The sequence below is a fragment of the Salarias fasciatus genome, chromosome 7, assembly GCF_902148845.1.
Source record: "Salarias fasciatus chromosome 7, fSalaFa1.1, whole genome shotgun sequence".
NCBI classification, from domain to species: domain Eukaryota; kingdom Metazoa; phylum Chordata; class Actinopteri; order Blenniiformes; family Blenniidae; genus Salarias; species Salarias fasciatus.
This window is the reverse complement of record NC_043751.1, coordinates 18,578,145-18,601,343: the sequence shown is the minus strand read 5'-3', so window position 1 is coordinate 18,601,343 and position 23,199 is coordinate 18,578,145. Positions and strand designations below refer to the sequence as shown.

The 23,199-nt window shown below is 44.3% G+C and overlaps 2 protein-coding genes across 2 annotated transcripts; one reads left to right on the top strand and one right to left on the bottom strand.

Annotated features, from left to right (window-relative positions):
• Positions 1-1,442: 1,442 nt before the first annotated feature.
• st8sia2 (ST8 alpha-N-acetyl-neuraminide alpha-2,8-sialyltransferase 2) lies at positions 1,443-14,723 on the top strand. The gene is made up of 6 exons (XM_030096561.1): positions 1,443-1,575; positions 3,049-3,105; positions 3,984-4,124; positions 4,220-4,477; positions 7,586-7,879; positions 14,210-14,723. Exons 1-6 carry the CDS (start codon positions 1,478-1,480, stop codon positions 14,514-14,516), a joined length of 1,155 nt encoding a protein of 384 aa, XP_029952421.1. The 5' UTR covers positions 1,443-1,477; the 3' UTR covers positions 14,517-14,723.
• A 3,369-nt stretch (positions 14,724-18,092) lies between these two features.
• On the bottom strand, positions 18,093-22,770 carry fam174b (family with sequence similarity 174 member B). Its single transcript, XM_030096562.1, has 3 exons — positions 22,178-22,770; positions 21,157-21,288; positions 18,093-20,109 (listed from the first exon to the last, which is right to left on the bottom strand). The coding sequence occupies exons 1-3, from the start codon at positions 22,456-22,458 to the stop codon at positions 20,106-20,108; spliced, it is 417 nt and encodes a 138-aa protein (XP_029952422.1). The 5' UTR covers positions 22,459-22,770; the 3' UTR covers positions 18,093-20,105.
• Positions 22,771-23,199: the final 429 nt, after the last annotated feature.

Genomic DNA, 23,199 nt, shown 5'->3' with positions numbered 1-23,199 from the left:
GCTGTAACGCCAAGTAATAAGCCGAAGAAATGGCAGCGAAGATCAGAAATGCTCTGCTATCTTTTCCGAGGGATAATCAGAAGCTTTGAAAGGGAAAAAAAATAAATGGATTCAAAAGAAACTGTAGACACAGCATAGCTGGTAGTTACTGAGATACAAAGATATATAGGCTGCATTTCTTTCCCTGAGTGCAGCACCATCACAATTTTACACTTTAAAGGAAAAAAAAAGAGAGAGAGTGAGACTCTCAGAGCGAAGCAGAAGAAGTGAGAAATGAAACATTCAAAGTCATTTTGAAAATGATACCACAGTCCAGCATTTATCGGTTTGGAGAAGTGCTTTCATCAAAAAAAAAAAAAAAGAAAAGTAAAGTAAAAGAATTGTATTACTTGCATCAAAGACTTTCTCTCCCAGAGATGGGAGATAACAGACCTGCTCTCTTACTGAAATAGATCCACAAAACTTAAATGACATCAAATCTCTCCTTAAACCTTCAGTGGCTCCTTTGAATCAGTATTCATGTAGCACCGCCATGTTTTCACCTCCATTTAAATAGAAGGAGCAACAGTGACTTTGTTAGGAGGAGAAGAACCACAGTTTAGAGCTGATTTAAGCAGCAGCAGTGGAAATAAAGGCCGACATGACTGACACACACTGCATGGAAACACTGAACTCTTCATGTCAAAGCAGCCAAAACTAACTGAGTAGAATAAAGTTATTGATATTTGGAAACCCTCACATGCTCTGAGAGAACATGCAAACTCCACACAGTGAGACTAACCAGCCGACCTGTGGATGTGTCTCACCGAAGGACAGCCTCTCGGTGATTGGTGGGCTTATGTGTGTCTTAGACCCTGAGAGCTAAGCTGGCAGGTGGTTTATCCCCTGGTAGGGTCATCCATGCCGGAGAGGTCAAAGGGTCAAGGCCTGGCGAAGCACGGTCCGGGACTAAAACACTCCTGCTGTGTTATAAACACGGTTGTTGTCCTGGAACAGGCCAGGTGTTCCTCTTTCACCCAGCAGCAGCGAGCACGTTTCATAATAAGTGGGTGTTTCAGTAAGTGGCTGAGTTTAAAAGCTGCTTCCTGTGCGCGTGCCCGCAGACCCGCCGTCCACCTGTACAGCTTCCCTGCGCCGCAGAGCCAGAAACACCTGGAGAGGAGGAAGAGGAGGAGGTGAAGGAGGAGGAGGAGGAGGAGGAGAGGTGCCCCCCCCTCCCTCCCTGCGCCTTTAAGGCTGCATGTGGTCCACGGGCTCCGGAGGGGCACGCGCTCTCAAAGTTTGACTGGGGAATAGAGGAGCAGCGGCGGCGGCGGCCCGTCGGGAAGCACCGGGAGAGGAGAGGAGAGGCTCCGGCTCCGGCGAGGAGAGGAGAGGAGAGGAGAACAAAGGCAGAGATGACTGAGCCCGTTCCTGTTTTCCGGTGAACGGGAAGCGGGAGGCTGGAGCGGGAAGAGCCGCGGTCCAGGCTGCAGCCATGCCGCTCGAGCTCCGCGCGCTGCTGTTCGGCTTCGTAACGCTGCTGGCCGTCCTGCTCATCATCGACGATATTGCAGAAGTGGAGGAAGAAACTGCGTAAGTCACCGAAATTCATTCTATATGTGTGTGTGTGTGTTTGCATTCAAGAGTGTGCGTACATGTGTATGTGCGCGCAGCCCATTGTTTTATTTTTTTTTTCTCTTTAATTATCATTCTCATTATTCCTGCCCTGCAGCTGGTTTCCTCTCGCGGAAGATGCGGTCTGTGGAAGTAGCGGGGAGAAGAATGAATGAATGAATGAATGAATGAATGCGCGGAATAAGTGAATGTGTTTAAACTTTGGAGCGGGCTGTGCGGCGGGTTTCTGCATTTGTGAGACCGGGGTGCAGCAGGAGCAGCTGCTGCCTGTCCGGGTCTCCAAGGACCAGGCTGTTTGTCTTGCAGCAGCCTGCATGCGGGATGGGATACATTTACACTATAGGAGAGAGGGAGTGTGTGTGTGTGTGTGTGAAAGAGAGAAGGGCAGATAGAGGAGGAGGAGGAGGAGGGGGCAACAGATTGGAAACAAAGGAGGCTTTTCTGTTCTCTCATTCATTTCCAGACTTTGAAATGTTGAGCAGTGCAGCAGAAATCTTCGTAAGTGTGTCACACTCACAGATGCCCCACTTGCATTTATTTGACCTGCAGATTTTTTTCTTTTAACTTAGCAAGAAATGAACCTGTGCAGAAATGTAGCCGGCATCCTGCTCAGGTTCTCCTCACCCCGGCTGTGGAAGATGCAGTGGATATGCAAGAAGAAAAGGAGTGGGGGTGAAAAAAAGAAAAACACTTTGTGTGTATCTCTGAGGCTTTTTGGGATTCTCAGATTTCCCTTTCAGCAAGAACATTTTGTTTTGAATGCAATTACCCGGCTGTGGCTCACATTGTAATGAGGTCACATTGGTTTGTGATGCGCCGTGGGAGAAGAACCAGAACCAATTCCGCTCCTGCATAAATGCAGCTTAATAGTATTATACCAATATGTTTTAAAGCCACCAGGATTGGGGAGCGAGTGAGATGGGCCCGGCAGCGGCGGCAGCAGCAGCAGAGGCAGCCTCAGTTTCTCACTCTTTTTATTGGTGCAGCTGCTGAATGCTTGTCACAATTATTCCAATGTGACCAAGGTCACAAGAGTGTAATTGTGTGAGGCTTACAAATCTGAATGCACACACACACACACCGTGTTTACTGTGAGATGCATCCCGGCTGACGTAATAGACCCTCTTGTAGAAAGATTGCTCACTTGCCTGTGAAAAGAAAACCACCTTTCAGTGTAATGGGGCTCCATTAAGGCCACATTTCTCCTCATTACATCAGCAAATGAGTCCACAGTGGATTTCCTCTAAAAATACCTTGATGTGTGCTTCTCACCTTCGCTCTTGTGTCTTGAGGGGAGGGCGTACAGTACGCCTGCTGCCGGCTTACAGCAGGAGCATTAAATTTAAGAAGCCGGGCTGTGATTCAGTGAGTGATTCATAATTCAGTCTTAATGACTCTTTTCTCTCTTTTTTTTTTCTTCCCCTCCCACAGAAATATTGGACATTCAAAGGAGATGAACTCACAGCGGCTCATTCCTAAACCACACAGGTTTGAAATCTTACCTGCACACACACACGCACACACACGTATAAAGCTGTAGACCACCAGTGGGGCGCTAAATGATCTCTCTGTATAATTTCCAGTTGCCATTGGTCACTGAATCCTTCGCAGCCTTGATAACACAGTGAGTCATTCACAGCGTATCGCCTTACTTTTTTAAGGCAAGACAGCAGCTGCTATAAATACCCGTCACTGTGGCCGCGTCCGTGTAATGAAGCCAACATCTGTTGCAAAGAGAGAATAGTGAAACGTCTTTTCAACCTCATGTGTCATCCGGGGGGTCTCCTATAACCCAGTCTGTGCTTGTTGACCAGTAAAAATGATGATAAAATAAACTTTTAACATTTTTTATCCCTTATTTTCATGCATAGATGTATATGTTTTCAACATTTTAGCAATGATCTAAAAAAAAGCTGCAGGTGATTCAAGATACAGGCACAAAAAAAATCACATCCCCCCATTTGAATCTCCTATTTTCTCTGTGAATTTTTGTTGCATCCAAAAGCGTAATATGACTTTCTGCTTTCTTTGCCAAGTCTGCTGGAAGATCTGGCTCCCACTGTGCTGCAGTGTTTCTCTTCTGGTTTTATGATGGCAAAAGCCTGTCACGATTTCTGCAGCCTCCGGCGCGCACGTTTTCACCCTCGCAGCGTGGCGTTGCTGCTTCGATAGTTAATATGGGAGCTATCTCTCGTGGCTGCACCACTGCTCTTTCCTCCTAGTAGATGAAATGTAGGGTCCAGATTTGACCTGCTGTGAAAACACAAGCTTGGAAGAAATGTGTGATATGTATTGTTAGTTTCTATATCGTTTACTTGATCTGAATGCGAAAACTGTCAATTACGATACAGTTTTTCGGGTTTTAGAAAGGCCGCAGCGCTCGTGGATCCCACCACTTTGATCCAACAGAAGACAGACACTGATCACCGTCCTCCAAGCTACAATGCTTCTGCCAGACCCTCGCCTCATACCTGGACCTTCAATAAGACCCTCTCCACCCTCATCAGGTAATTCCATCTCTACACACCATTATCTCTGCCGGGCTGTGAACTCTGTCAAGCGTCCTCTTTTATATCGGCTGCATATTTTCTCTCTCTCACAGGAAGAACATTCTGAGGTTCCTTGACCCGGAGAGAGATATCTCCATCCTCAAAGGCACACTGAAGCCGGGAGACATCATTCACTACGTGTTTGATCGCCACAGCACCACAAACATCTCGGAAAATCTCTATCGTCTCCTGCCAACGATATCCCCCATGAAAAACCAGCACCACCGGCGCTGCGCCATCGTGGGGAACTCTGGGATCTTGCTCAACAGCAGCTGCGGACCTGAGATCGACTCTCACGACTTTGTGATCAGGTTTTTATTTTTTCTTCTTATTTCTCACGTTTAAATGTTGCAGAGCCATCTTTCTTCTCGGGACACGACTGGACGAACCATTTAGCGTGCCCGCAGTAACATTTAGACTGGAATTGATTTATGTTCTGACTGTTGATTTGCTTATTTTTTTTATCAGTTGTGTTTACTGTTTTGAACAGCCAAAGTGACTTCAGTTATTTTTAGTTAAAATGAGTTAAAAAGCAGGGGAGTTAAACTCAACTGTAATTGCACATTAGGTTCAGCATTAGACAGGAAATATAATTCACACTGCAATAAAGACGAATACTTTATTAAGGAATAAAAGTCACTCCGGAGCTCTCCGGTTTGGAGTTGCTGCCCACACAGCTGGAAATACATTAATTGCACTTTTGAAAAAGCTGTCAAAGCTTTTTTTTTTAATGACTTGAAGCCAACTGCTAGACTGAGAGCAATTAAATGCATGATTATACATGAAATTGGTATTTTGAAGCGCGTTTGTATCACATTGTGTTTAACGGAGAGATCCCGGCGCTCTCCTGGGTTTCCTGCTCTCGTTCACCACAGAGCGTTGCTTGTGAAGGTTTCTGCCATTGGAGGACAAATACACCCGCGTTCGGTTGTGTTTCAGTGTAAAACTTAGCGTTCTGGTTCGACTCCCGCCTTATCTGCTCAGTTCTCTGGCGGCATAAATCAGTGGTTTAATGTTGTCATATGAATGGAGACGGAAGCAGCTGCGTGCGGCAACACCTCATTGAGCTGACTGATCGATGGCTGAGTGCACCTTAAAATCCTGCCTGTCTTTTTTTTTTTTTTTTTCCATCAGGGAATTGATTCCGTTGTCTGCGTATCTTGTCTTTCCTAAGTGCTGCGATGTTATGCTGATGAGGAGAGGTCATGATTTATAGACTCCGGCGGCATGATAATAGCGCGGGGCCGCGGCCGTAATGGTCGGCTGCAGGCAGAGAGCAGGAAATGTGTCATTTTGAGGAGCTGAGGAATTTTGCTTTGCCACTCACACATCAGATGGGGAGATAACATCTCGGCTAAATATAGTTCTGTGCCCTTCCCCTGGTTTCCACAAAGTAGGTTGATGGTGTTTTGGGGGTGTTCTCGATATCATTACTGGAAAAGTCTACCAGGTAGATTCTGGTAAAGCGACAATGGTTCATAATTTCAATCCCCACAATTAAAAACACATTGATAAAACATTCAAAACACTTAAAATTGCAACTGGCAAAGCTTGATCAGAGTTTTCCAGGCTCATAAACTGTTTGGTGTGTTCAAAAAAAAAAGGAAACGGAAATCGACAGTTCTCCTAATTTCTTGATTATCCGCGGTATTATTCATGTTAATTTGGAAACCAGCGTGTAACTGAAGCTAATAAATGATTGCGCTGAAGTGTGGCGAAGCAGAAATAACAGAAAGAAAACTGAAAAAGCGGCTAATTAAATGAATGAAATTAACAACAACAAGCAGTCCCAGTGTGTAATTCCTCACCTCGCTCCACAGAATAAAGACGGATGACAGTCGGGATAATTACCGGCTGTGTGTCTTCCAACATTTTATTCAAAGCATCAAAGCGGAGGTCATTTTCACTCGGCAGCATATGATCCTTTTATTTTTTTCTACTTCTTTTTTTTTTTTTTTTTGCTGAATTTCACTTTGATTTCCGCTCTGTTTCCCCCGTCGGCTGGGCGGCCCGGAGGACATACAGATGGATGATAAATTACAGGGAAAACACAACAACAACAAGAAAAAAAATCAAAGTGTGTGTGTGGAAGGTGTTGGAATATTCCGAACTGCCAGGACCGTTTCGGTGATGCTTGGCAGGAGATGTATTCTGGCGGCCGCCTCCCAGAGCTTTACTTATCTCAACTACTCGCGCTAAACTGCTGCAACACATCTGATTCAGGCCAACGGGCCGTTATCAGGCCGCCGCAGCGCTCGATAACCGAGTCCCTCGGGACCAGGATTCGGGGGGAAAAAAAACTCGGCCAGATGTGGAACTTGACCTGTCGGTAAACACGTCCGTGTGATTTTTATTCGGAGGCTGTATGTCTGATTTTGATGATTTAGTCCGAAAGTTTAACACAGCTTGAAGAAATAACAGCTCCGATTGCAGCATAACCGTCACATGATACTTTAAATAAAACGTAGAGAAAACCCAACAGTTTGACATGAAGGTGGAGGACAGTGGAGACGCAGAGCTCATTTAACCCTCAAAATTAGAATAACACGGCTTTTAAAGTTCTACATACAAGAAGAAGGAACGTCTGTTTGCTCTTTCCAGGTAGATCTAAACCACTGTTAGATATTTATTCATGTCAAGAAAAGTTTCTGAAATTAAATCATGCATTGACCTACTTTGGAATATATTAACTTAGAGGTATAGACGTCTTTTTGAGTCATCCAGACATATGAAAACATCAGGCGGAAAACAACAAATGAACGGCTAAATCGTAAAAGTTTAAACATAGAAAATCATTTTCTGTCAGTCTGCTCTGATTGGAAGAAGTCTGCAACGCAATGTGAAACAGAAAATCTGCACCAGCACATCCAGGTTTGGAGCGTTGTGGGTTCATTGCGCAGGGTGAGGGTTAAAAGAAGACGGTGAAAGGTAAAAGCATGAGACAGAGAACAACAAACAAACAAGCTGGCGTTGGACAGCTGTCTAATCACCCCTCTGCGGACTTGACGAGTGTGCGAGGCTCGGATTGTCGACTCGACACACAGGGGTCCTGCAGCGAGACAGAGCGTCAGTGACATGCAGCGGGGGTATTTGGCTGTGAGCGCTGAGGAGATCAATTTGTCTTTGAAACAACCGCTTGACATTGACAAGACGGCATTTGTAAATTAATGATTTCAAAAAAAGCGACTGCTCAGCGACAGATTGAGAGTTTGTCCGTCTCTCTGCAGATCAGTCTTGTTCTTGTTAAAACAGAATCCCCAGAATGTCTCAAAGGGGTTTCTACAAAACTGGAACAAGTTATCTCTGGCAGGGATGGAAAAGTGCTGCAGAAGATTGTTTTCTCACTATAGGAAGGTTTGAACCCTGCTGCCTGACAGGCTCAGAGTTTGCATCTTCTCCCTGTCGCCCTCTGCTTCCAGGTGTAACCTGGCGCCGGTGGAGGAGTTCTCTCGGGACGTGGGCCGCCGGACCAACCTGGTGACCATGAACCCGTCGGTGGTGCAGCGGGCCTTCCAGGACCTGGTCAGCGAGGAGTGGAGGCAGCGCTTCCTGCAGCGCCTGCGGAGCCTCAGCGGCAGCGTGCTGTGGATCCCCGCCTTCATGGCCAAGGGCGGCGAGGAGCGGGTGGAGTGGGCCCTCCGGCTCATCCTGCGCCACACGGTGGACGTGCGCACCGCCTTCCCGTCGCTGCGCCTGCTCCACGCCGTCAGAGGGTAAGGAGCCCTGAAGGGACACCTGCGAGCCGCGTAATCAAGACGTCTGATCCGCAGCCCAGCTGGCTATTTTTAAACAGCTGATCGCCAGGGGCTGCGCGCGCACGCGCGCGTGTGTGTGTGTGTGTGTGTGTGAGAGGAATCCACTCTGTCCATTTTAAATCAGCGTGCTCCTCCAGTCGGCTCGGATTTACCCCACCTGTTAAAAGGGTTTCATTAAGAGAGGGCTTTTTTTTTTTTTTTTTTTTTTTTACACAATGCTGTGTCTGTTTCTGAGCACTGCTTGCTGATGCCTCTGTCTCTTAAAAACATGGGCCCGGCTTCTGGAAATACACTTGATTTGCTGTCTTGCTGAGAGTTTGATTAGACAATCTATTCTGCTCCCATTTCGTGTGTTAAGTAGAAGCGGAAAGCGAGGCCGCAATTAGCTTTATGTAAGAACTGGGCGCTGCTCATGACCAGACTCCAAAAATATACCCATGGACCCGTTTAAAGCACAATGATTAACCAGCTGTTTCATGCTGGCTTTATATAAATGCATGAAAATATACATTAACATGCTCTTCATTTGTGTATTTGGACACATTGGTAAGAGTTTTTTGTAGCCATAACCATCAGCGTTGTAAGTTCTCCTTGTGTCAGTGTTCTGGCTTCGACTTGCAGTGTCGGGCAGTGGACCACCCAGAGGATTCCATTCGATACAGAATCACTGTGTTCCCTTGATACTTTCTTTGCAGTGTTATTGATGAGTTGTTTTATTTATTCAATTTTCCCCTGCAATCAAAAACCAATATCTATTTCACTGAAATACACAGATACTTTAGATAAACAAGACAGTTTCAGGCTCTATATAATAAGCCACTTGACTTCCACTTTTTTTAACTGGCACACCGACAATAATGTTTTTTATCGACTGTGGCGCCAAAGAAAATGTTTTTTTTATTGAAACGCCTCGGGAAGTCTGACATTGACCAAGAACCGCTCCATTTTTATGACTTTGAGATAGTTTCAGTCAATGTTAGAGGGAGAGGGATTTTATCTCTCTATCCAATAAAAGAATCTTTCAGCAGGAGAGGGAAGACATCAGCCGAAGGGGCGAGTGTCCGATTCCCCCCCGTCGGGTACGTGACTCCAGGAATGGCTTCAAGACGAAAAGAGAAAGCCGATCAGGCCTCCTCTTCTGCAGTGCCGCCGCAGATGCCCCACACTCACATTCTCTGATTTTGTCTTGGCGGAAAGCAGCGGGACGTAATGAGTCCGTGTCGAAGCGGTGAGATTGCCAGGCAACCAGCAGCGACGCCGCACAGAGGAGGTGTTGCACAGACGGACCGCACGTTGTTCATGAGGTCCACCGTCTCATCCGACTCTCTGCAGAGAAGAACAAAGAGGCGCATTTTGTGGACTCGTTGGGCTTTAATTGGGGTTGCGGTGTCAACATTTCCTCCACCGCTTAAGAAGAACGCGGGCTTGTAAAGATCTGTTTGTCTTCGGTGTAATTTCCGCGCGCAGCGTTTTTATTTGTCAGCTCTGTTGTTTGGAGGCCTTCAGCAGGAGTTCTGGTGAGGCAGAGATAACAAGAAAAGCTGTTAAGCTCTGGTACAAGACTTGTTTATAGCATTTTTAAAAATCATATTCTACGTAATATTTATTTATTTTGAGGCTTGTCAAAGATTTGTGGTAAATGTGGGAATGTTGTAAGAGTGTTCCTTTGCGGATCTGTCAAACACAACCAGGGCTGCCTCCAGGCTTTCATCAACGCTGTGCAGCTCTCCCTCCCTCTCTGCCTGCCTCCGTCGTCACAAGCAGACCCCGCTGCTCCGGATCGTTCCCGCCTTGTTAAAAGGATAACAACTGCTGCTGGTCGGCCACCAAATTATCCCTTTCTGTGTGCTTCAGCTAACGCTCAGCATTGAGGCAGGACTGGCCGTGATTTCTGTCCTTAACAGGCTAAAAGAGCCGCCTGTTAAGACATTCAGATGTGCGGTAGAGATGAATTCTTAGTCTTTTGAAAGAGAGTTTCTCACTGAAGGTGAAGTCTAAGTCTCCCTGAAGAACAAAGGGATCAAACCACATTCAGTCCAATTAAATGTCCCCGCCGATGATTTTGAGAATGATTGGATGTGTTGAAACGTTGGGCCTGCAGGCGTCAACTGGCCCTGCAGATGGTCTAATCCGATCACATACTTATTTTGCCCCCTTAGTTTTCTTCCCAGGAGATGCTCACAGAGAGCCTGACGTACCATGAATCTGGATGAGGGGCGTTAAAGTCCGTGCTCACGCAAATAGATTGCACTTTTGGTTGATTTACACAGAGTGAGGACACATGCATGAGTATTTATGAAGGTCTTGCGTGCTTTAGATCCGGTTTACTCAAAATTGACCTGCTGGGTCCTGCAGGGCTTCTGTGTTCATTTGTTTTCTCCAAGAAGCAATTGAACGTACCGCAAATCTAAGAACACACAAGCAAGAAGAAATCATGATTTTGGCGTTTTAAAGAAGTGAAGTATGGGAGGTCATTGTTCACAAAAATCATCACTGAAAATATTCTATAATAAATTCCACAAACAAAAGTCGTGGTGAGCCAGCTGATGAAAGTACTCTTTTCATAGCGTTTTTTTTTTTTTTTACGCCACTCTTCAAAATGCTGTAAGACACATCAATACTTAATAAACAACACCTTACAACATAAGCTGTACATTGATCAGTCAGCTGGAACTCTTCCCAGTACATTACAGGTCCTTCTCAAAAAATTAGCATATTGTGATAAAGTTCAGTATTTTCTGTAATGTACCGACAAACATTAGACTTTCATAGATGTTAGATTCATCACACACAACTGAAGTAGTTCAAGCCTTTTATTGTTTTAATATTGATGATATTGGCCTAAAAGTAAAGAAAAACCAACAATCCGTATCTCAAAAAATTAGCATATTATGAAAAGGTGCTCTAAACGAGCTATTAACCTAATCATCTGAATCAACGGGTTAACTCTGAACACCTGCAAAAGATTCCTGAGGCCTTTAAAAACTCCCGGCCTGGTTCATTACTCAAAACCGCAATCATGGGTAAGACTGCCGACCTGACTGCTGCCCAGAAGGCCATCATTGACACCCTCAAGCACCTCTGTGGGAAGGAAAACGTGTGGCAGAAAACGCTGCACAACTAGAAGAGGTGACCGGACCCTGAGCAAGACTGTGGAGAAGGGCCGATTCCAGACCTTGGGGGACCTGCGGACGCAGTGGACTGAGTCTGGAGTAGAAACATCCAGAGCCACCGTGCACAGGAAATGGGCTACAGGGGCCGCATTCCCCAGGTCAAGCCACTTTTGAACCAGAAACGGCGGCAGAAGCGCCTGACCTGAGCTACAGAGAAGCAGCACTGGACTGTTGCTCAGTGGTCCAACGTACTTTTTTCAGATGAAAGCACATTTTGCATGTCATTCGGAAATCAAGGTGCCAGAGTCTGGAGGAAGACTGGGGAGAGGGAAATGCCAAAACGCCTCAAGTCCAGTGTCAAGTGCCCAGAGTCAGTGATGGTCTGGGGTGCCATGTCAGCTGCTGCTGGTGGTCCACTGTGTTTTATCAAGGGCAGGGTCAGTGCAGCGAGCTATCAGGAGATTTTGGAGCGCTTCATGCTTGCATCTGCTGAAAAGCTTTATGGAGATGAAGATTTCATTTTTCAGCACGACCCGGCACCTGCTCACAGTGACAAAACCACTGGTAAATGGTTTACTGACCATGGTATTGCTGTGCTCAATTGGCCTGCCAACTCTCCTGACCTGAACCCCATAGAGAATCTGTTGAGAGTCACCAGACCCCCCACTGTGGATGAGCTTAAGGCCGCTATCGAAGCATCCTGGGCCTCCATTACACCTCAGCAGTGCCACAGGCTGATTGCCTCCATGCCACGCCGCAGTGAAGTCATTTCTGCAAAAGGATTCCCGACCAAGTATTGAGTGCAGAAGTGAACATAATTATTTGAACTACTTCAGTTGTGTGTAATGAATCTAACATATATGAAAGTCTAATGTTAATCAGTACATTACAGAAAATAATGCACTTTGTCACAATATGCTAATTTTTTTAGAAGGACCTGTATATTTGAAAACCTTTCTTTCCAAGACATGATGTACAGCTTGTCATTAATGCTTTAAGGGATCTAGATTTTCATTTGATCTTTCGTCCTATATGAAATGTTCGCTGATTGTTAAGCCATCATTGTAATAAAGATCTGGCCCCAAAAATAAGATCAAGTGTGGCACTTCTGGAAAAACAGCTTTTTGTTTTCTCCCCTCTGGTTGTCTGGATTGTTTTGTAGCTGCCGTGGTGTTTGGCTGAACCGTAAACCTGCCCGCTGTTTGTCCTGCACAGCACGCCACCTCCTTTAAATAATACAGCCTCTGCATCTCAATGCAACCTTGCGCGCTAACCTCTGAGGGTGTGAGAGGAGGCAGCGATAGCCTCGGGCCTCAACAAATGGGCCAGTGACTGGAAGAGAGAATGGAGTCGGGGCAAGTGGACGTCTGGCCATCTGTCCCCGGCGCCGCTCCCCAGGGAGGCGTGATCCATGTCGCCGTCACAGAGGCTCACAGGTCGCCTCTAACAGAAAGGCAGAGACACCTCAGCCAAAAGCTGACGCAGGGAAAGAAACAAAGTGCACTGCAGACATAAGTAGAAGTCATTTCAAATCAAAGTCAGCCTTTGAGAGTTTTTTGCACTTGGGAAGAAAGTGTTGCTCTGGACAGTGGATGAGCTTTTTACTGTACAGCTTAAATGGAGAGTTTCTGTTTCTACAGGAGTTTCTTTCTCTTGAATCTAGACAGTAGACATTATTTTCTCTTTGCACAGATGGAAACTCGCTATAGCTGGGCGATATGGCCTCAAATCAATGTCACGATATATTGAGCAGTTCACAACTGTCATCAAGATTAGGGTACAAAACAAATCTATGTATTCTTACTTTCATCAGTGATGTAAACAAACACAACACCATAAGATATGGCCTTATTGAATAAAACAGCATGAGGAGCTTCTGCAGCAAAAATCAACTGAACAGGAGTTTTACTGTCGGTCGGACAAGCATTAATCTGCAGTTTGGCAAATTCCAGTCTTGCTTTTTCATGATTTGCTTTCAGCAGACTGATTGTACCTTGACTTTGGAGTTCTTGACTGTAATTTCTGTGGAGGTTGTCCGAGCCTCTTTTGTTGCCGTTTGTATTTTCCGTCTCTTCGGTTTGGCATCGGTTTTTCACCCGTGCCCGTTTCCAGGGAGGTCGGCTGCAATCCCGCAGATCTTACTGTAGTCACAGGAACAGCAAGCTGCTTGGAGATGGTCTGATAACCTTTACCTTTAGCATGCTTGTCTGTGAGTTTCTTTCTAATCTCCTGAGACGACTCTCTGGTCGAGCTTTACTGTTTTACACACCATGTCAACAAACGGCACAGTGACTGCTTGTCAGATAAAAAGGCAAAAATAATCAGCCTCTTCATTTATAAAAAAAAAACAAAAACTAGGATGATTTTGGCAATAAATAGCAGATCTTCTTCCATGTTTTTACTGTTTTGATTGGGGGTTCAGCTTCTGCTTGATATCAAAGCCCAGCAGGAGGAAGGTTTTTCCTGTTTTGTAGCCCATAAAAGAGCTTTGGAGACCTTGAATTAGTTTTTTCTTTGTGTTTTGCCTCTTCAAGTGATTCCTCCTGTGTGTAATCCACTACAGCTGGTGTCATGTCCTTGTCAGCGGGAGACAAATCCTTGAAGGATTCACATTTCAAATGAGTGGAAAACAGTGATTTTCAGCTTACAGTGATGCAAAAGGAAGCATTTAAGAAGATTTAACCCTCTTATTGCTGTAATCATTCAACACAGCTGGATTTAGTTAGATGTTATGGCTGTAGTATTGTCAAAAAAATGTGCAATGAGTGAATGCTTCTGCCCTCGTTCCACGATAACTCAAACTTTTCAAAAAAATTTAATGAGTTTTTAATGGTGCAATTAAGCTGATTTTATAAATGTGTGACACGCTGGTGGAGCTGAGCTGTGGATGATGTCCCGGGGACCCCCGTTAAACTTTAATATGGGTGCAAAGCTGTGTTTTACTGCCTTCTGGTCGTCAGGAGTTACGGTTATCAGAAGCTCACATAGCAAAGCTGTCATGGTTTGAATGGAACGGATCACAAAATGAGAAACTTAGTGATAAAATACCTGGAGTGTTTTTGTTATCTGTCAAAATCCCTCACGAGATCGTCGACATGTTGCCTCAGCAGCATGAACGAAAGAGAAAGAAAAATATCCTGCATTTGTTGACGTATCCTCATGTGTTTGTCGACAGGTATTGGCTCACCAACAACGTCCACATCAAGCGCCCCACCACGGGCCTCCTCATGTACACCATGGCCACGCGCTTCTGCGAGGAGATCCATCTCTACGGCTTCTGGCCGTTCCCGCTGGACCCGCAGGGCAAACCGGTGAAATACCACTACTACGACGCTCTGAAGTACGAGTACACCTCCAGCTCCAGCCCGCACACCATGCCCCTGGAGTTCAGGACCCTGAGCGCGTTGCACAGACACGGGGCGCTGCGGCTCCACACCGGGACCTGCGACCCGCAGACGGACCCGGAGCGGCAGGTATCCTGAAGGGTCCCCGTCGTCATGGAAACCACTTTCCTAACAGAGTAGACTTAGTACGGGCAGTTTTCTTGCTGCTGCAACTTTTGTGAAACTTGAAGTAACTGATTTTCAGTAATTGGGATGAACATTTTCTATTTTAAAACTCCGAGAGTGAGTCAGTCCTCTTGTATGTTTTACCTTTATTGAGATTTCTATGGCAACCGTTAACCTTCTGGGGTCTCGCTCTGTGAAGAGCTCCACTGAGACTTTTGTTTTCTGAACCCGAGGCTACAAATGTGAAGAAAACAAACCCGAGCGCATCATTTGTGCGAGAAAAACAAAAAAGTTATTACTCCATTTAACATTTCAAACTCTGTTTTCCTTGAAGCATAACAGCAGCGCGTTCACTCAGATAGGATTTGTGCGGAGGTCACCGGAGCTCCCTGGATCCGATTTACCTAATTATTAGTTTGAGGATATGCTGCAAGACTTCGATTGTGCAGCAGCGATTAAATCATCCTGCCTTGAGCCAGATAGCACTTCTGAACCTGATCACATTACCGTACCAGGCTGTTAATTTCTCTCTGAAGAATGTCGTCACGTTCCTCCATCAGAGCTGCTCCTCACTGGCGTCAGTGGAACTGATCCGCAGTGTCCGACTGATGCTCTGTTTAGACCTCTGAATAGTGGCGATCAGTTTAAAATGGACACAAATCCATGCATGTAGTATTTCTGCTAAATCGCACTTGATTTGTTTGCAGCATGATGAAGGATGAGCTTTTTATAAAAATATAAACTTAATAGTCTTTAGTAGGCCTTAGTAAACATTTCTTTGAGAGCATTTTTTTTTTTAGCATAGTTTAGGACTAACGAATGATAAAACTTCACTGATTTAAAGTATATCGCCCAACAGTAGCCTTATATTCAGTGTTTCCCTTCAGAGGTACATCTCATAGAATTACAACACAAGAGAAAAGTCAAATTACTCCATAATTTTGTTCTAAAAGTTCAAAAAAATTCCTTATTTTTGACATGTAATGCACAGGCTGAAACATTTCAAGCATATTTTGTTGAATTCTTTTAACTTTTAGCTTTAAAGTTATGGATATCAGAAAAAGCAGTTTCCAGAAGTAATGAAAAGAATCGGAACATCTAATCTTACTAAACTTTATGAAGTTTTAAGACTGAAATGATAGTTTTGAAACGTGAGCGTGCCACTTATGAGTAAATAATCCATTTTTAAATAATGTCATGTTTTTGAGATGTACCTGCGGATGGATTCCATGAAGGATGAGCGAAATAGAAACAGTTGCAAAAAAAATAAATAAATAAAAATAAAAAAAAGGTGTGTTTTCCAAACTTAGTAACGGGACGGCCTTGGTCGCAGTTAATGGCTCATAGGGCTTTAGTAGAGATGTTCGCAGCGTGTTAAACAGCATGTAGAGCAGCTGAATAAACGGCTCCTGTTTGTCACGGTTTGAGCCACAAGATGGAAGCACTTAATCAGGGAGGCTGATGAGTGAAGCAGCAACACGTCCAACACTTCAGCCCCCGAAAGAGCCGGTGTGGTACAAAACCATTGCAATAACATTTCCTCTGATAGGACTTAATGTTGTAGCTAATCTTGAACCCTCAGCTGGTGTCTCAGGCTAAATTTGAAAAAGTGAAGCAGGACTCCAGCGCGGTTCGGGCGGTTTCCTCAGGAGTCAAATGAAGGAGCGCAAGTATGTTTGATTGTGTCTGGAGGCTGTGAGCACAGAGGAGGAGTGGACCAGCTGTGCACATATGAATGTTTACTTAGACTTAGTCACTGGTAAAGTCACTTTGTAAACTTTCCCGGCTGCTTCTGCTCGGGAAATTTGAGCAGCGAAGCCAGACGGTAGTTTTCTGGTTACAGTAGGAAGCGCTTTGCTTATTATCATGAATGTATTGGTGATTTTCTTCCAGGTATTGTAAATGATAAGCCCCATATTGAGCTTTAAAGGGATTTTTCACCACATAATTAATAATTGTAGAACACTGGGAGGAGGAAGAAGTGGGAACGTGTGCTTTAGGTCACTGTGTTTTGGATTAAGTCTTAAAGATAGTTAGCTGCTGCTATGTTGTGCCTATAAACGGTGGATTTTACTCTTTCACAATGAACCGTTCAAACATCCTCCCATCTTCCACACCCCCTTTATCCAACTCAGCCCATCCCAGCGGCAGATCAATACACAGCAAACACAGAATGACAAGACGATCAAACCTGCTCACATTGACATCTACGGACAATTCAGAGTCACCAATTAGCCTCAAATAAGTGTTTTCAGACCGTGCGGAGTCCTAAGTAGTAAACCTAAGAGGTGAGAGTGGCAACCACTGTGCAAAAATGCATTGAGCTGATGAAGAGCTACCTTCAGAAGGTAATTGGAGTGATGGTGTGGGTCCAACAAAGCCCTGTTATTAACTTAATCCATTCTGTGTGGGTTTAACCGGGGCTCAAGCACCAGAAACAGACGACTCGCTTCCTGCTCCAGGATGTATTCAAAACAACAGCTTTGCATGTTCCTTCAAAAATTTGTGAGTGATGCGACCCTGCTTTGAATTCACTGCTAGCACCTCGTTCTGCATGGACTTTGCAAAAATGCACGTTTTCTCAGGGTGCTCTCGTTGACTCCAAATGGCGGCTGAAGTGTTTCAGGTTAATAAATGACCCCAAAAATGTGTCCGTAGGTGAGAGTGTGCACGCTCGCTCGTCTCTCTCTGTGTTTAAACTTGTGATGAACTGTGACCTGAGCAGGGAATTTCCCTGCAGTCCCCCCCTCCTCCTAAAAACTAGCCGAAAACTTTCTTACAGTAGTCAACACATGCAAAAAAAAAAACAGAACTTATCAATACAAGACTGATTTTTCAAACATCTTAATGTGAGTTTATATTTTTGTACTTCCAGGTTTCACCTCTGTGAAAGTTTTCAGGAGTTGTCTTCACACTGAACTTTGTGCTTTTTTTTTTTTCTTTTGTTTTGTTTTCTGCAGAAAATGTCCCCATTAACAAAAAAAAATAATGGAGGCATTTTAAGTATTCCAAAGCTCTGCGGCCAAACCGGTGGCCTCTCATGCGATCCGGGCCATGTGATGCCAGCCATTAAAGTGTTGTTGTGACAGGATGCGCCCGTCGACTTGCATGTTGGCCCGATCCCGCTGCCAATTAAGTTAAGAATAGACATGAAAGTTGCTCTGGAGACGTCAGCCGTCTGCACCAATGAAAGGTTTATTTGTGAGAGCACGTCTGCCTCTGGCAAAAATAGAAGCATTCTGTGGCCAACACCGTTAATTTTAATGAACCCAGAATCTGGAATTTGCCGCAAACTTTCTGACGTGCGCTACTTTCTGCGGGCTTGCTTTGGACGGTTTTGTCTTTTTTCTCATGTATTCTGTATGTTAGCATACCGATTCTAGCAAAAATGTTACCTTTTGCATGTTTTGTCTTGTCTCAATATAAGAAAAAAACTTGTGTATGTTTAAATGTTTTGATTTTAAAACTGAGCAGTTTTGACGAGTTGAATGTAATTTTCTGTCACAGAAAGATCCGAACGGAAAAAACAAAACAGACGTCACAACCCAAGATGTTTAGACTTCAAAGAAAGCCGTTTTTTTTATTTCAGTAGTGTTTTTCAAAGTAATGGAAACTGAGGAGACAGACGTGGGCGCAAGGAACATCTGTGTGAGGAACCGAGCGGGGGTCGCGTTCTCCATAAACCGGCTCAACATTAAACCTTCTTCTCCATTTAAATGTGGAATGAAGGAAATTGCTACTGCTTTGATTTTACTCGCAGTCGCAGAGGATTCAGTTGAAATAAAAGTCCACAGTTAGCGTCTGTGGATGAGCAAGGTTTTTTTTTCCACGATTCCACACGCAGCTGGAGATTTTCTTTTTTCCTGAAGCCGGCCCGTTCTGTCAAATACAAACTCAAGAAAACTGACAGAATACTGGAACAAGCATACATTTACAGTTTTCAGGAAAAACACACAAAATAGACGAGAGTCTACTCAAGATATACTAAATACCATCATATCAAAAATAAGTTCAAAACTATGATTCACATAAGATTTGATAAATGCTTTTGTCAGACATTCAGACAGACTCACCCCAGTCCAGCCGTGTATTTAATCAATACTCAGATATGTCAATTACTTTTCATTTTAGGCAAACAAAACAACAAAAACACACATGAATGCTTTCTCCAGGAAAGAAACGGCTGCGTACAACTGATCTATGCATCACTCTGCTTTCTTTTTAATTGGTTGCTTTCCTCACTGAACCCGGGATGGAGGTTATTTGGAAACAGCTGCACCTGTCGGATACGAAGCACGATCGCATAACAGTCTGGACTGAAACAGAAGGTCACCTCCAACGCTGCAGAAACCTCATCGCAGCCTACAGGTGCATCACAGACTCTTAAAATACAAAGGAAGAGTTCAGTGCTCCCATGAGAGCAGAAATACCCGAAAATGCTAAACATTTTCATGATAATTAAATATTCTGAGGTGCACCTGTGTGCTGTTAACTGATCCCGCAGCCTCCGTTTCCAGTCACATCTCTGGTAAATATTCAGGATTTGGTAACTCGATTACACACAACAGAAATCTGAAGGGCAATTCTTTCTTTTTCAACTAAGGGACCAAGTCACTTTTAGGGCTTTTTCAAACTCTGTTTGCAAAATGTGACAATTACTCAATAAAAAAACTCATATGTAAGACACTTTGTTGGCAGTTTGTAGTTGTTTGTCTTTTTTTGTGAGCCTCAAAAAAAAAGTCACATTTACAATTGATGGGAATCACTGGGAGAGATATTATATTATGAGATTCCTGTCAAGTATCAAGCAAAGTAAAACCTGTGGTCACCTGGTCGAATGTGATTGATCCTCGATCACAGAAGATTACAGCATTCAAATTCAGAGCAAGTTGATGTTTTATAGACACGTCTTACAAAGATAATCCTGACCTACACTCGTGAAGCTTTTCCTCAAATTTGAACACTTGAAAGTCCAGCTGAGATAGCAGCAAAACAGAACCGTGTGAACAGACACACAGAGTACAAAAATAAAGACAGAGAGCCTCCAACAGTATATATGCACAACAAAGTGGTTACTAGGTACATATAAGATTTGGTTTAGTTAGAAAATATCTGATACTGTATATTACGAGACTCTTCTCGGTGTCTGTTGCATGACAGTCCGTTGTGGCCACAATGTAGTTATTTATAGATGTTAGATTCAAGAAACTGCACTAGAAAGTTAAAATAACCTTTCTTTAAAGCAGACGTTGGTTAATATTACAATCTCCTCAGCCCATCATGATGTTTACAACAGCTCAAGTGTAAGAGAAGAATTAAAGGGTGATTTTTCAGAAAATGTTTGAACTCGTTTTTAAACTGGAGCAGAAATCAAACCAGAAATGCTCTTTGAGAAACATCAGCAAAGCAGCTAATAATGACGATCACAGGCATGGGACGCCGATGTGGTAAGACTTGGCAACACAGAAACAGAGGGAGAAAAAAATATCAATCACTTGAGTGGTCCCGGATGGGGGGGGGGGCTTAACAGGAGCGATCGAACACTGACGTCCACGCTGGGATTCACCTGCAAATGGAAACAGAAAGTCAGCATCACAAGGTCTGAACGGCCGCATCAGATCACGCCGGCAGGAGGAAACGCGTCTGTCCACAGAATCCAGTCCGACTTGGAAATCAAGAATGTCAGAATGCAAACAGGACGTCACGTCTTCCTCTGAGGAAGTGGTCGTGTGTTAAAGAACAATTGGAAATACGGAAGGGTGAAACCTAAAATCAACACCGAACTCGAACAAAACAGTTTTTTTTTTTTTCAACATTATTGTGTGTTTCTTCAAAAGCCGGGTCTGACAAATGTGCAATTTAACATCATCAAATATCTGAATGATTAATTCCGGGTTGGAGTTAAGATCTACTGAGGCATGAAGAGTCACAGCTCATTGAGAAAAACAGGTATCTGTCCTGCTTAAACTCTGCTGGCGATCTGCCAGCCTCACAGTCGAAAAGGTTAAAGGTTACATACGGGCAAAGCAAAGTTTCATGACTTCAACGAATCAAAGTGAGATGAAAAAAAAAGAAGTTTCATTGAAAAGAAAAACATCATCCTGACAGTATTTAGCATAAATATTTCTTATTTACCTAAAACTCCCAGACGATTGCTAAGATCTAGAAAATTAAGGAAATTTGAGAAAGCTGAGCAGTGTGTGTGTGTGTGTGGGTGTGTGTTTGTGTGGGTGTGTGTTATTTCAGGTACCTCAGCTACTGTGCACAAACAAGACTGACCCACCTGTCACATGTGTAACATGAGCCTCTACAGTCAACACAGTGACTGAACACTTTCCTGGGAAAAGGTTCAGATGTTCTCGCAGATGTTCAGATGTTTTATGACAATTCAGCTATAAAATGAAATGACATCCCATCAAATAAATAGAATAAGAACACATCCAGTCCAGATAGTTTGATTTACATTACTTGTAGTTCCTTTTCTGTTATGTGACACTATTTTCATCAGGATTCTCTTCATGATTCTCCCTGTTATGCCACAACAAGTGTTTTTCTTTTCTTGGTGCTTCCATGACCTTGCCATTGCTTCGCGAACAGATAAAAGCAAACAAACCTGTACTTGACATCGAACAGCGTTGAGTCATCCTCGTCGTCGTTCTCTTCATTCAGAGGGGCCATCTCCACCCGCTCAGCAGGAGTGGTTATTATATCATACTTCCGAGTTTTCCTGATCCGTCTGCCAGACCTGCAATGAACAAGAACTCCAAACATGAGGCATAAAATCATGTCTTTTATTGACTGAGAATCTAGCAGCTTGACTTCAGTTTTTTAACAGATGGAGCCAGCTAAATTGGTAAATTTGGAGCTTTTACAGCCGCATTAATGCCCAGCCTGGCTGTTACTGCACTACTATAATGGCCTCATGTTTTCCTCACACAAACTGTGCTGACTATAACATCTGATGGATAAAATTTAATTGACCTAAATAATATGTCGTTTATCAGCCAGCATGCCAAATAAATGCGGCTTCTGCTTCTTAAATTTGATCATTTTTCATTACTTTGTGAACAACAAATTATGCTTTGGATGCTTGAGCCGGTCATTTCCTGCAATTATAGTTTAATGTACTGTAAGACTCACTCAATCAGAAATACAAGGGATGATTGTAACAGTATAAAGACAAGTTGTGTTTGAATGCTTTGATCCATGCAATAGGTGCTGGGCTATTTTAGGAGTTTTTTTCTCTCTTATTTTTCTTGACATGAGTTGTGCCATATTGTAAGATTTCCATGGATAAAGAAAGGGCTGAAAAATAAAAATTAACTGAAATTTGATTCAAGTTAACTGAATCTACATTGTGGAAATGCATAGGAACATCTCAGACTGACTAAAATGATTCGGGTCACATGTAGATAGATGGGATTAAACTGCTCTCATAATGTACCAGATGACTGCTCACAAGTGTTTGTGCGTTCCAACTCCCTGCAGGCCCATAATGAATAGACCTTACGACCACATGACAGACACCCATAAATTCACCAGAACAGCTGCTGAGAGCCAAGCAGCCACACTCAAAAGCCATCGATTGATGATTGAATGTAAAATAGAGGGATGTTTGGATGGAGTTGCCTCACCTGATCACTTTGATGACCAGGAAGGTGATGAGCGCGGCTGTTAACGCGCACACCACAATAACAATGTTTTTCAGAGTCGGCAGATGCGTCATGACGGATGAGATCCGGGACCCCACGGCGGCCTCGGTCGCATTCCCGGCCGGAGAGTCCTGGCCCGGGCTCCGGATGGAGGATGTGGAGTTGAGCTGCGTCGCGGATGAAGGAGTTATTACGAGAGGCTCGCCGCCGGCGCGCCACAGCGCCGCCGCAATAAAAGTTAAAATCGCCCTGTGTGTCACCATGATGCTGGAAAAATAAAGAGAGGAGCGAAACGAGCGTTGTACGGTGTCCCCCCGGCGAGATGGATGCCCGGTGGCAGCTGTCACATTCTACACAAGCGGCTTATCAGTGTCCGTTTCTGCGTTTTACTCAGTCAGGACCATGTGAGGCGCAAATATCCATTTCTCTGCGTCAGGCAGCCGTCTCTGCTTCTGGAAAAGAAAAAAAAAAAAAAGGTTTTCCCAGGAGGCGAGTCAAAGCTGTTCCTTCCTGACCGCCTGGCTGAGGACTTGGTGTAGAGATGAGGAGGATAATCCGCCTCCGGAAGCGCAGGGCGGCCAGACTGTTCCCTCCGAGCCCCGGCGTGACAGCAGCGCAGCGGCGGTGGGCAGGAGCTGCCGCACGTCACTACCGGAGACACACACACACACACACACACACACACACACACACACACACACACACACACACACACAAACAGGACAAGACTCTTCAGTGGACATGTGCTGTCCATCATCATCATCATCATCATCATCATCATCATCATCATCATCATCATCATCATCCTCCTTATATCAATTGAAATACCTGTGATATTCATTCACAACCATAATACTTGTTCATTCTGGCCCAGTGGAAAAGTGGTTAGCTCTGCTGCATCACAAAATGTTCTCCTGGTTCGAAGTTTAGTTTAATTGCCTTGCTGGCTCTGACTTCCCTAGGTGTGTGTGTGTGTGTGTGTGTGGAAATAGGATATTTTTGTT

What these genes read in the sequence shown, in the direction of transcription:
- st8sia2 (XM_030096561.1), top strand. Translation starts at nt 1,478, where the DNA reads ATGCCGCTCGAGCTCCGCGCGCTGCTGTTCGGCTTCGTAACGCTGCTG. An exon ending in ACCCTCTCCACCCTCATCAG is followed by an intron (nt 4,125 to 4,219) that starts GTAATTCCATCT and finishes TCTCTCTCACAG; the next exon opens with GAAGAACATTCTGAGGTTCC. An exon ending in TCTCACGACTTTGTGATCAG is followed by an intron (nt 4,478 to 7,585) that starts GTTTTTATTTTT and finishes CTCTGCTTCCAG; the next exon opens with GTGTAACCTGGCGCCGGTGG.
- fam174b (XM_030096562.1), bottom strand. Translation starts at nt 22,458, where the DNA reads ATGGTGACACACAGGGCGATTTTAACTTTTATTGCGGCGGCGCTGTGG. An exon ending in CTGGTCATCAAAGTGATCAG is followed by an intron (nt 21,289 to 22,177) that starts GTGAGGCAACTC and finishes TGTTCATTGCAG; the next exon opens with GTCTGGCAGACGGATCAGGA.